General features: G+C 48.5%; 1 protein-coding gene across 1 annotated transcript in view; it reads left to right on the forward strand.

The window, feature by feature from the left end:
- The window catches only part of NPR2 (natriuretic peptide receptor 2), a 103,258-nt gene that overhangs the window by 87,399 nt on the left and 989 nt on the right, over positions 1-14,870 (forward strand). Inside the window, exon 21 of the mRNA XM_069963384.1 lies at positions 11,212-11,303. Within this exon, the coding sequence (XP_069819485.1) occupies positions 11,212-11,303 (92 nt within the window). The remainder of the gene's footprint in view (positions 1-11,211; positions 11,304-14,870) is intronic.

Below are 14,870 nucleotides of genomic sequence, written 5' to 3' on the forward strand. Positions count from 1 at the left end.
ACAGGAGCTCTATAGTGATGACGGTACAGGAGGGGGCGCTATAGTGATGACGGTACAGGAGGTCTATAGTGATGACGGTACAGGAGGGAGGTCTATAGTGATGACGGTACAGGAGGGTGGTCTATAGTGATGACGGTACAGGAGGGAGCTCTATAGTGATGACGGTACAGGAGGGAGCTCTATAGTGATGACGGTACAGGAGGGAGGTCTATAGTGATGACGGTACAGGAGGTCTATAGTGATGACGGTACAGGAGGTCTATAGTGAGGACGGTACAGGAGGGGGCGCTATAGTGATGACGGTACAGGAGGGGGCGCTATAGTGATGACGGTACAGGAGCTCTATAGTGATGACGGTACAGTAGGGAGGTCTATAGTGATGACAGTACAGGAGGTCTATAGTGATGACGGTACAGGAGCTCTATAGTGATGACGGTACAGGAGGGAGGTCTATAGTGATGACAGTACAGGAGCTCTATAGTGATGACGGTACAGGAGCTCTATAGTGATGACGGTACAGGAGCTCTATAGTGATGACGGTACAGGAGGTCTATAGTGATGACGGTACAGGAGCTCTATAGTGATGACGGTACAGGAGGTCTATAGTGATGACGGTACAGGAGGTCTATAGTGATGACGGTACAGGAGGTCTATAGTGATGACGGTACAGGAGGGAGGTCTATAGTGATGACGGTACAGGAGGGAGGTCTATAGTGATGACGGTACAGGAGCTCTATAGTGATGACGGTACAGGAGGGTGGTCTATAGTGATGACGGTACAGGAGCTCTATAGTGATGACGGTACAGGAGCTCTATAGTGATGACGGTACAGGAGGGGGGCGCTATAGTGATGACGGTACAGGAGGTCTATAGTGATGACGGTACAGGAGGGAGGTCTATAGTGATGACGGTACAAGAGGGTGGTCTATAGTGATGACGGTACAGGAGCTCTATAGTGATGACGGTACAGGAGCTCTATAGTGATGACGGTACAGGAGGGAGCTCTATAGTGATGACGGAACAGGAGGTCTATAGTAATGACGGTACAGGAGGTCTATAGTGATGACGGTACAGGAGGGAGGTCTATAGTGATGACGGCACAGGAGGGAGGTCTATAGTGATGACGGTACAGGAGCTCTATAGTGATGACGGTACAGGAGCTCTATAGTGATGACGGTACAGGAGGGTGGTCTATAGTGATGACGGTACAGGAGGGAGCTCTATAGTGATGACGGTACAGGAGGGTGGTCTATAGTGATGGCGGTACAGGAGGGTGGTCTATAGTGATGACGGTACAGGAGCTCTATAGTGATGACGGTACAGGAGGTCTATAGTGATGACGGTACAGGAGGGAGGTCTATAGTGATGACGGTACAGGAGCTCTATAGTGAGGACGGTACAGGAGGGAGCTCTATAGTGATGATGGTACAGGAGGGAGCTCTATAGTGATGACGGTACAGGAGCTCTATAGTGATGACGGTACAGGAGGTCTATAGTGATGACGGTACAGGAGCTCTATAGTGATGACGGTACAGGAGGTCTATAGTGATGACGGTACAGGAGCTCTATAGTGATGACGGTACAGGAGCTCTATAGTGATGACGGTACAGGAGGTCTATAGTGATGACGGTACAGGAGGTCTATAGTGATGACGGTACAGGAGGTCTATAGTGATGACGGTACAGGAGGGGGCGCTATAGTGATGATGGTACAGGAGCTCTATAGTGATGACGGTACAGGAGGGAGGTCTATAGTGATGACGGCACAGGAGGGAGGTCTATAGTGATGACGGTACAGGAGGTCTATAGTGATGACGGTACAGGAGGGAGGTCTATAGTGATGACGGTATAGGAGCTCTATAGTGATGACGGTACAGGAGCTCTATAGTGATGACGGTACAGGAGCTCTATAGTGATGACGGTACAGGAGGGAGCTCTATAGTGATGACGGTACAGGAGCTCTATAGTCATGACGGTACAGGAGGTCTATAGTGATGACGGTACAGGAGGTCTATAGTGATGACGGTACAGGAGGGAGCTCTATAGTGATGACAGTACAGGAGGGTGGTCTATAGTGATGACGGTACAGGAGCTCTATAGTGATGACGGTACAGGAGCTCTATAGTGTTGACGGTACAGGAGGTCTATAGTGATGACGGTACAGGAGCTCTATAGTGATGACGGTACAGGAGCTCTATAGTGATGACGGTACAGGAGGTCTATAGTGATGACGGTACAGGAGCTCTATAGTGATGACGGTACAGGAGGTCTATAGTGATGACGGTACAGGAGCTCTATAGTGATGGCGGTACAGGAGGGGGCGCTATAGTGATGACGGTACAGGAGGGGGCGCTATAGTGATGACAGTACAGGAGGTCTATAGTGATGACGGTACAGGAGGGGGCGCTATAGTGATGACGGTACAGGAGGGAGGTCTATAGTGATGACGGTACAGGAGCGCTATAGTGATGACGGTACAGCAGGGAGGTCTATAGTGATGACGGTACAGGAGGGAGGTCTATAGTGATGACGGTACAGGAGCTCTATAGTGATGACGGAACAGGAGGGAGGTCTATAGTGATGACGGTACAGGAGCTCTATAGTGATGACGGTACAGGAGGTCTATAGTGATGACGGTACAGGAGCTCTATAGTGATGACGGTACAGGAGCTCTATAGTGATGATGGTACAGGAGGTCTATAGTGATGACGGTACAGGAGCTCTTTAGTGATGACGGTACAGGAGGGAGCTCTATAGTGATGACGGTACAGGAGCTCTATAGTGATGACGGTACAGGAGGTCTATAGTGATGACGGTACAGGAGGGAGGTCTATAGTGATGACGGTACAGAAGGGGGCGCTATAGTGATGACGGTACAGGAGCTCTATAGTGATGACGGTACAGGAGGTCTATAGTGATGACGGTACAGGAGGGGGCGCTATAGTGATGACGGTACAGGAGCTCTATAGTGATGACGGTACAGGAGGTCTATAGTGATGACGGTACAGGAGGGAGGTCTATAGTGATGACGGTACAGGAGCTCTATAGTGATGACGGTACAGGAGGGAGGTCTATAGTGATGACGGCACAGGAGGGAGGTCTATAGTGATGACGGTACAGGAGGGAGGTCTATAGTGATGACGGCACAGGAGGGAGGTCTATAGTGATGACGGAACATTAGCTCTATAGTGATGGCGGTACAGGAGGGGGCACTATAGTGATGACGGTACAGGAGGGAGCGCTATAGTGATGACGGTACAGGAGGTCTATAGTGATGACGGTACGGGAGGGGGCGCTATAGTGATGGCGGTACAGGAGGGAGGTCTATTGTGATGACGGTACAGGAGGGGGGCGCTATAGTGATGACGGTACAGGAGGGAGGTCTATAGTGATGACGGTACAGGAATGAGGTTTATAGTGATGACGGTACAGGAGCTCTATAGTGATGACGGTACAGGAGGGGGCGCTATAGTGATGACGGTACAGGAGGTCTATAGTGATGACGGTACAGGAGGGAGGTCTATAGTGATGACGGTACAGGAGATCTATAGTGATGACGGTACAGGAGCTCTATAGTGATGACGGTACAGGAGGTCTATAGTGATGACGGTACAGGAGCTCTATAGTGATGACGATACAGGAGCTCTATAGTGATGACGGTACAGGAGCTCTATACTGATGACGGTACAGGAGCTCTATAGTGATGACGGTACAGGAGCTCTATAGTGATGACGGTACAGGAGGTCTATAGTGATGACGGTACAGGAGCTCTATAGTGATGACGATACAGGAGCTCTATAGTGATGACGGTACAGGAGCTCTATACTGATGACGGTACAGGAGGTCTATAGTGATGACGGTACAGGAGGTCTATAGTAATGACGGTACAGGAGCTCTATAGTGATGACAGTACAGGAGCTCTATAGTGATGACGGTACAGGAGGGAGGTCTATAGTGATGACGGTACAGGAGCTCTATAGTGATGACGGTACAGGAGCTCTATAGTGATGACGGTACAGGAGCTCTATAGTGATGACGGTACAGGAGGTCTATACTGATGACGGTACAGGAGCTCTATAGTGATGACGGTACAGGAGCTCTATAGTGATGACGGTACAGGAGGTCTATAGTGATGACGGTACAGGAGGTCTATAGTAATGACGGTACAGGAGCTCTATAGTGATGACAGTACAGGAGCTCTATAGTGATGACGGTACAGGAGGGAGGTCTATAGTGATGACGGTACAGGAGCTCTATAGTGATGACAGTACAGGAGCTCTATAGTGATGACGGTACAGGAGCTCTATAGTGATGACGGTACAGGAGGTCTATAGTGATGACAGTACAGGAACTCTATAGTGATGACGGTACAGGAGGGAGCTCTATAGTGATGACGGTACAGGAGGGAGCTCTATAGTGATGACGGTACAGGAGGGGGCGCTATAGTGATGACGGTACAGGAGCTCTATAGTGATGACGGTACAGGAGCTCTATAGTGATGACAGTACAGGAGCTCTATAGTGATGACGGTACAGGAGGTCTATAGTGATGACGGTACAGGAGGGAGGTCTATAGTGATGACGGTACAGGAGGGAGGTCTATAGTGATGACGGTACAGGAGCACTATAGTGATGACGGTACAGGAGGGAGCTCTATAGTGATGACGGTACAGGAGGGAGGTCTATAGTGATGACGGTACAGGAGGGAGCTCTATAGTGATGACGGTACAGGAGGGAGCTCTATAGTGATGACGGTACAGGTGGGGGCGCTATAGTGATGACGGTACAGGAGATCTATAGTGATGACGGTACAGGAGCTCTATAGTGATGACGGTACAGGAGGGGGCGCTATAGTGATGACGGTACAGGAGCTCTATAGTGATGACGGTACAGGAGATCTATAGTGATGACGGTACAGGAGGGAGCTCTATAGTGAGGACGGTACAGGAGGGAGCTCTATAGTGATGACGGTACAGGTGGGGGCGCTATAGTGATGACGGTACAGGAGATCTATAGTGATGACGGTACAGGAGCTCTATAGTGATGACGGTACAGGAGCTCTATAGTGATGACGGTACAGGAGCTCTATAGTGATGACGGTACAGGAGGTCTATAGTGATGACGGTACAGGAGGGAGGTCTATAGTGATGACGGTACAGAAGGGTGGTCTTAAGTGATGACGGTACAGGAGCTCTATAGTGATGACGGTACAGGAGGGAGGTCTATAGTGATGACGGTACAGGAGGGAGGTCTATAGTGATGACGGTACAGGAGCTCTATAGTGATGACGGTACAGGAGCTCTAGAGTGATGACGGTACAGGAGCTCTATAGTGATGACGGTACAGGAGCTCTATAGTGATGACAGTACAGGAGGGAAGTCTATAGTGATGACGGTACAGGAGCTCTATAGTGATGACGGTACATGAGCTCTATAGTGATAACGGTACAGGAGGGTGGTCTATAGTGATGACGGTACAGGAGGGTGGTCTATAGTGATGACGGTACAGGAGGGAGGTCTATAGTGATGACGGTACAGGAGCACTATAGTGATGACGGTACAGGAGGGAGCTCTATAGTGATGACGGTACAGGAGCTCTATAGTGATGACGGTACAGGAGGTCTATAGTGATGACGGTACAGGAGGGAGGTCTATAGTGAAGACGGTACAGGAGCTCTATAGTGATGATGGTACAGGAGCTCTATAGTGATGACGGTACAGGAGCTCTATAGTGATGACGGTACAGGAGGGAGGTCTATAGTGATGACGGTACAGGAGCTCTATAGTGATGACGGTACAGGAGCTCTATAGTGATGACGGTACAGGAGCTCTATAGTGATGACAGTACAGGAGGGAGGTCTATAGTGATGATGGTACAGGAGCTCTATAGTGATGACGGTACAGGAGGGAGGTCTATAGTGATGATGGTACAGGAGGTCTATAGTGATGACGGAACAGGAGCTCTATAGTGATGACGGTACAGGAGCTCTATAGTGATGACGGTACAGGAGGTCTATAGTGATGACGGTACAGGAGCTCTATAGTGATGACGGTACAGGAGGTCTATAGTGATGACGGTACAGGAGGGTGGTCTATAGCGATGACGGTACAGGAGGGAGCTCTATAGTGATGGCGGTACAGGAGCTCTATAGTGATGACGGTACAGGAGCTCTATAGTGATGACGGTACAGGAGCTCTATAGTGATGACGGTACAGGAGGTCTATAGTGATGACGGTACAGGAGGGTGGTCTATAGTGATGACGGTACAGGAGGGAGGTCTATAGTGATGACGGTACAGGAGCTCTATAGTGATGACGGTACAGGAGGGAGGTCTATAGTGATGACGGTACAGGAGCTCTATAGTGATGACGGTACAGGAGCTCTATAGTGATGACGGTACAGGAGGTCTATAGTGATGACGGTACAGGAGCTCTATAGTGATGGCGGTACAGGAGGGGGCGCTGTAGTGATGACGGTACAGGAGGGAGGTCTATAGTGATGACGGTACAGGAGCTCTATAGTGATGACGGTACAGGAGGGAGGTCTATAGTGATGACGGTACAGGAGCTCTATAGTGATGACGGTACAGGAGCTCTATAGTGATGACGGTACAGGAGGTCTATAGTGATGACGGTACAGGAGCTCTATAGTGATGGCGGTACAGGAGGTCTATAGTGATGACGGTACAGGAGCTCTATAGTGATGGCGGTACAGGAGGGGGCGCTATAGTGATGACGGTACAGGAGGGAGGTCTATAGTGATGACGGTACAGGAGCTCTATAGTGATGACGGTACAGGAGGGAGGTCTATAGTGATGACGGTACAGGAGCTCTATAGTGATGACGGTACAGGAGCTCTATAGTGATGACGGTACAGGAGGTCTATAGTGATGACGGTACAGGAGCTCTATAGTGATGGCGGTACAGGAGGGGGCGCTATAGTGATGACGGTACAGGAGGTCTATAGTGATGACAGTACAGGAGGGAGCTCTATAGTGATGACGGTACAGGAGGGAGGTCTATAGTGATGACGGTACAGGAGCTCTATAGTGATGACGGTACAGGAGCTCTATAGTGATGAAGGTACAAGAGCTCTATAGTGATGACGGTACAGGAGGTCTATAGTGATGACGGTAGAGGAGCTCTATAGTGATGACGGTACAGGAGCTCTATAGTGATGACGGTAGAGGAGCTCTATAGTGATGACGGTACAGGAGGGAGCTCTATAGTGATGACGGTACAGGAGCTCTATAGTGATGATGGTACAGGAGCTCTATAGTGATGACGGTACAGGAGGGTGGTCTATAGTGATGACGGTACAGGAGGGTGGTCTATAGTGATGACGGTACAGGAGGGAGGTCTATAGTGATGACGGTACAGGAGCTCTATAGTGATGACGGTACAGGAGCTCTATAGTGATGACGGTACAGGAGCTCTATAGTGATGATGGTACAGGAGCTCTATAGTGATGACGGTACAGGAGCTCTATAGTGATGACGGTACAGGAGGTCTATAGTGATGACGGTACAGGAGGGAGGTCTATAGTGATGACGGTACAGGAGCTCTATAGTGATGACGGTACAGGAGCTCTATAGTGATGACGGTACAGGAGTTCTATAGTGATGACGGTACAGGAGCTCTATAGTGATGACGGTACAGGAGCTCTATAGTGATGACGGTACAGGAGGTCTATAGTGATGACGGTACAGGAGGGAGCTCTATAGTGATGACGGTACAGGAGCTCTATAGTGATGACGGTACAGGAGCTCTATAGTGATGACGGTACAGAAGCTCTATAGTGATGACGGTACAGGAGGTCTATAGTGATGACGGTACAGGAGGTCTATAGTGATGACGGTACAGGAGCTCTATAGTGATGACGGTACAGGAGCTCTATAGTGATGACGGTACAGGAGCTCTATAGTGATGACGGTACAGGAGCTCTATAGTGATGACGGTACAGGAGCTCTATAGTGATGACGGTACAGGAGCTCTATAGTGATGACGGTACAGGAGGGAGGTCTATAGTTATGACGGTACAGGAGCTCTATAGTGATGATGGTACAGGAGCTCTATAGTGATGACGGTACAGGAGGGAGCTCTATAGTGATGACGGTACAGGAGCTCTATAGTGATGATGGTACAGGAGCTCTATAGTGATGACGGTACAGGAGGGTGGACTATAGTGATGACGGTACAGGAGGGTGGTCTATAGTGATGACGGTACAGGAGGGAGGTCTATAGTGATGACGGTACAGGAGCTCTATAGTGATGACGGTACAGGAGCTGTATAGTGATGATGGTACAGGAGCTCTATAGTGATGACGGTACAGGAGCTCTATAGTGATGACGGTACAGGAGGTCTATAGTGATGACGGTACAGGAGGGAGGTCTATAGTGATGACGGTACAGGAGCTCTATAGTGATGACGGTACAGGAGCTCTATAGTGATGACGGTACAGGAGCTCTATAGTGATGACGGTACAGGAGCTCTATAGTGATGACGGTACAGGAGCTCTATAGTGATGACGGTACAGGAGCTCTATAGTGATGACGGTACAGGAGGGAGCTCTATAGTGATGACGGTACAGGAGCTCTATAGTGATGACGGTACAGGAGCTCTATAGTGATGATGGTACAGGAGCTCTATAGTGATGACGGTACAGGAGCTCTATAGTGATGACGGTACAGGAGGTCTATAGTGATGACGGTACAGGAGGTCTATAGTGATGACGGTACAGGAGCTCTATAGTGATGACGGTACAGGAGCTCTATAGTGATGACGGTACAGGAGCTCTATAGTGATGACGGTACAGGAGGGATGCCGGTTACAGGAGCTCTATAGTGATGACGGTACAGGAGCTCTATAGTGATGACGGTACAGGAGCTCTATAGTGATGACGGTACAGGAGCTCTATAGTGATGACGGCACAGGAGCTCTATAGTGATGACGGTACAGGAGCTCTATAGTGATGACGGTACAGGAGCTCTATAGTGATGACGGTACAGGAGGTCTATAGTGATGACGGTACAGGAGGTCTATAGTGATGACGGTACAGGAGGGAGGTCTATAGTGATGACGGAACAGGAGCTCTATAGTGATGACGGTACAGGAGGGAGGTCTATAGTGATGACGGTACAGGAGCTCTATAGTGATGACGGTACAGGAGCTCTATAGTGATGACGGTACAGGAGCTCTATAGTGATGACGGTACAGGAGCTCTATAGTGATGACGGTACAGGAGCTCTATAGTGATGATGGTACAGGAGCTCTATAGTGATGACGGTACAGGAGCTCTATAGTGATGACGGTACAGGAGCTCTATAGTGATGACGGTAAGGAGTCTATAGTGATGACGGTACAGGAGGTCTATAGTGATGACGGTACAGGAGGGAGGTCTATAGTGATGACGGAACAGGAGCTTTATAGTGATGACGGTACAGGAGGGAGGTCTATAGTGATGACGGTACAGGAGCTCTATAGTGATGACGGTACAGGAGCTCTATAGTGATGACGGTACAGGCGGTCTATAGTGATGACGGTACAGGAGGGAGGTCTATAGTGATGACGGTACAGGAGGGAGGTCTATAGTGATGACGGTACAGGAGGGAGGTCTATAGTGATGATGGCACAGGAGGGAGGTCTATAGTGATGTTGGCACAGGAGGTCTGTAGTGATGTCGGTACAGGAGGGAGGTCTATAGTGATGACGGTACAGGAGCTCTATAATGATGACGGTACAGGAGGTCTATAGTGATGACGGTACAGGAGGTCTATAGTGATGACGGTACAGGAGGGTGGTCTATAGTGATGACGGTACAGGAGGTCTATAGTGATGACGGTACAGGAGGGAGGTCTATAGTGATGACGGTACAGGAGGGAGGTCTATAGTGATGACGGTACAGGAGGGTGGTCTATAGTGATGACGGTACAGGAGGTCTATAGTGATGACGGTACAGGAGGGAGGTCTATAGTGATGACGGTACAGGAGCTCTATAGTGATGACGGTACAGGAGGGAGGTCTATAGTGATGACGGTACAGGAGGTCTATAGTGATGACGGTACAGGAGCACTATAGTGATGGCGGTACAGGAGGGAGGTCTATAGTGATGACGGTACAGGAGCTCTATAGTGATGACGGTACAGGAGGGTGGTCTATAGTGATGACGGTACAGGAGCTCTATAGTGATGACGGTACAGGAGGTCTATAGTGATGACGGTACAGGAGGGAGGTCTATAGTGATGACGGTACAGGAGGGGGCGCTATAGTGATGACGGTACAGGAGCTCTATAGTGATGACGGTACAGGAGCTCTATAGTGATGACGGTACAGGAGGTCTATAGTGATGACGGTACAGGAGCTCTATAGTGATGACGGTACAGGAGGGAGGTCTATAGTGATGACGGTACAGGAGGGAGCTCTATAGTGATGACGGTACATGAGCTCTATAGTGATGACGGTACAGGAGGGAGGTCTATAGTGATGACGGTACAGGAGGGAGGTCTATAGTGATGACGGTACAGGAGGGAGGTCTATAGTGATGACGGTACAGGAGGTCTATAGTGATGACGGTACAGGAGGGAGGTCTATAGTGATGACGGTACAGGAGCTCTATAGTGATGACGGTACAGGAGCTCTATAGTGATGACGGTACAGGAGGGAGGTCTATAGTGATGACGGTACAGGAGCTCTATAGTGATGACGGTACAGGAGCTCTATAGTGATGACGGTACAGGAGGGAGGTCTATAGTGATGACGGTACAGGAGGGAGGTCTATAGTGATGACGGTACAGGAGGGTGGTCTAAAGTGATGACGGTACAGGAGCTCTATAGTGATGACAGTACAGGAGCTCTATAGTGATGACGGTACAGGAGGTCTATAGTGATGACGGTACAGGAGGTCTATAGTGATGACGGTACAGGAGGGAGGTCTATAGTGATGACTGTACAGGAGCTCTATAGTGATGACGGTACAGGAGGGAGGTCTATAGTGATGACTGTACAGGAGCTCTATAGTGATGACTGTACAGGAGGTCTATAGTGATGACGGTACAGGAGCTCTATAGTGATGACGGTACAGGAAGTCTATAGTGATGACGGTACAGGAGGTCTATAGTGATGACGGTACAGGAGGTCTATAGTGATGGGTGTAGATGGGGTTACCGATGTTCTCCACCTATCCCGCTCTTACACAGTCTTCCTTCTCTTCCTCAGCACTTAAGATCCACATTTCTTCTGCCACCAAGGAAGTCTTAGATGAATTCGGATGCTTTCAACTCGAGCTTCGGGGAGATATTGAAATGAAGGTAACAAGCTTAGAAACTAACCCTGAGAACAAGGGCCCCAATGTGAGACTATGGGGGAAAGATCAGGAACGTGAGAAAGGCTTAGGTTACTGAAAGAGTAGTAGATGCTTGGAGGAAAGTTCTAGCAGATGTGGTAGGTAAATCTACAGTAACTGAATGTACACATATATCTCTTAAGAAAGATAGATAAGATACAGATTATATGTGCTAGGTCCATCTTATATTGACTGGACTGTATATAGGATGGGTAAATATAGACTCTGCTGCTGTCCGGAAGAACAGGTGTATATAGACTGGGGTGCATATAGGCTGGGGGTATATAGATTCTGTTGTTTGCTGTCAGGAAGAGCTGCTGCAGCAGGGACAGAGGTAGTGCAGGGTTAGTGTGGTCAGCCGGGCAGCAGCCTGTAAGTGTGACAGAGAGACACAATACAGACAGAGAGAGAGAGACACACACAATACAGAGACACACACATACACACACACACACAATACAGAGAGACACACACACAATACAGAGAGACACACACATACACACACACACACACACAATACAGAGAGAGACACAATACAGAGAGAGAGAGACACACACAATACAGAGACACACACACACAATACAGAGAGACACACACATACACACACACACACACAATACAGAGAGACACACAATACAGAGAGACACACACATACACACACACAATACAGAGAGACACACACATACACACACACACACACACACAATACAGAGAGACACACACATACACACAATACAGAGAGAGACACACATACACACACACAATACAGAGAGACACACACACAATACAGAGAGAGACACAATACAGAGAGACACACACATACACACAATACAGAGAGAGACACAATACAGAGAGAGACACACACAATACAGAGACACACACACACACAATACAGAGAGACACACACATACACACAATACAGAGAGAGACACACATACACACACACACAATACAGAGAGACACACACACAATACAGAGAGAGACACAATACAGAGAGACACACACATACACACAATACAGAGAGAGACACAATACAGAGAGAGACACACACAATACAGAGACACACACACACACAATACAGAGAGACACACACATACACACACACACACACACACAATACAGAGAGACACACACATACACACAATACAGAGAGAGAGACAATACAGAGAGAGAGAGACACACACAATACAGAGACACACACACACAATACAGAGAGACACACACATACACACACACACACAATACAGAGAGACACACAATACAGAGAGACACACACATACACACACACAATACAGAGAGAGACACACACACACAATACAGAGAGACACACACACAATACAGAGAGACACACACATACACACACACAGACACACACACACAATACAGAGAGACACACACATACACACAATACAGAGAGAGACACAATACAGAGAGAGAGACACACACACAATACAGAGACACACACACACAATACAGAGAGACACACACATACACACACACACACACACAATACAGAGAGACACACACACAATACAGAGAGACACACACATACACACAATACAGAGAGACACACACATAAACACACACACACACACACACAATACAGAGACACACACATACACACAATACAGAGAGAGACACATTGCAGAGAGAGAGACACACACACACAATACAGAGACACACACACACAATACAGAGAGACACACACACACACACACACAATACAGAGAGACACACACATACACACAATACAGAGAGAGACACAATACAGAGAGAGAGAGACACACACAATACAGAGACACACACACACAATACAGAGAGACACACACATACACACACACACACAATACAGAGAGACACACACACAATACAGAGAGACACACACATACACACAATACAGAGAGACACACACATAAACACACACACACACACACACACAATACAGAGACACACACATACACACAATACAGAGAGAGACACATTGCAGAGAGAGAGACACACACAATACAGAGACACACACACACAATACAGAGAGACACACACATACACACAATACAGAGAGAGAGACACACACACAATACAGAGAGAGAGAGAGAAAGACACACACACAATACAGAGAGAGAGACACACACACAATACAGAGAGAGAGAGAGAAAGACACACACACAATACAGAGAGAGAGAGAGAAAGACACACACACAATACAGAGAGAGACACACACTGCAGAGAGAGAGAGACACACACACACACACACAATACAGAGAGAGACACACACTGCAGAGAGAGAGACACACACACACACAATACAGAGAGAGACACCCAAAATACGGCGAGACAAAATATGGAGACACACAAAATACGGAGAGACAGTAAGACACGATAAGGAAAGACAAGCGGTTAGAGTATAAATATTATAAACTAGAAGAAACGCTATATAAAATGGGTTTCCCTGTAACCGCATAAAGGTAACACGTAGGTTGAACTTGATGGTCTCTCATATATCTTCAACCTTATAAACTATGTTACTATGACTGGGACTAGTGGCGGCTGCCATCCACCATTGTACACGGCTCAGGACTGTGGCAGTCACTATGTTACTATGACTGGGACTAGTGGCGGCTGCCATCCACACCATTGTACACGGCTCAGGACTGTGGCAGTCACTATGTTACTATGACTGGGACTAGTGGCGGCTGCCATCCACCATTGTACACGGATCAGGACTGTGGCAGTCACTATGTTACTATGACTGGGACTAGTGGCGGCTGCCATCCACCATTGTACACGGCTCAGGACTGTGGCAGTCACTATGTTACTATGACTGGGACTAGTGGCGGCTGCCATCCACACCATTGTACACGGCTCAGGACTGTGGCAGTCACTATGTTACTATGACTGGGACTAGTGGCGGCTGCCATCCACCATTGTACACAGCTCGGTGTACGGCTCAGGACTGTGGCAGTCACTATGTTACTATGACTGGGACTAGTGGCGGCTGCCATCCACCATTGTACACGGCTCGGTGTACGGCTCAGGACTGTGGCAGTCACTATGTTACTATGACTGGGACTAGTGGCGGCTGCCATCCACCATTGTACACGGCTCAGGACTGTGGCAGTCACTATGTTACTATGACTGGGACTAGTGGCGGCTGCCATCCACCATTGTACACGGCTCGGTGTACGGCTCAGGACTGTGGCAGTCACTATGTTACTATGACTGGGACTAGTGGCGGCTGCCATCCACCATTGTACACAGCTCGGTGTACGGCTCAGGACTGTGGCAGTCACTATGTTACTATGACTGGGACTAGTGGCGGCTGCCATCCACCATTGTACACGGCTCGGTGTACGGCTCAGGACTGTGGCAGTCACTATGTTACTATGACTGGGACTAGTGGCGGCTGCCATCCACCATTGTACACGGCTCAGGACTGTGGCAGTCACTCAATACTTTAATTCAATTAATAGCTGCAGTGCGAGTGCCGCCTGGTCTAATGGGATTTCTCCTGTTAATTTCCTCTTGTATGTTT

The sequence above is a fragment of the Dendropsophus ebraccatus genome, chromosome 3, assembly GCF_027789765.1.
Source record: "Dendropsophus ebraccatus isolate aDenEbr1 chromosome 3, aDenEbr1.pat, whole genome shotgun sequence".
Taxonomy (NCBI): Eukaryota; Metazoa; Chordata; class Amphibia; order Anura; family Hylidae; genus Dendropsophus; species Dendropsophus ebraccatus.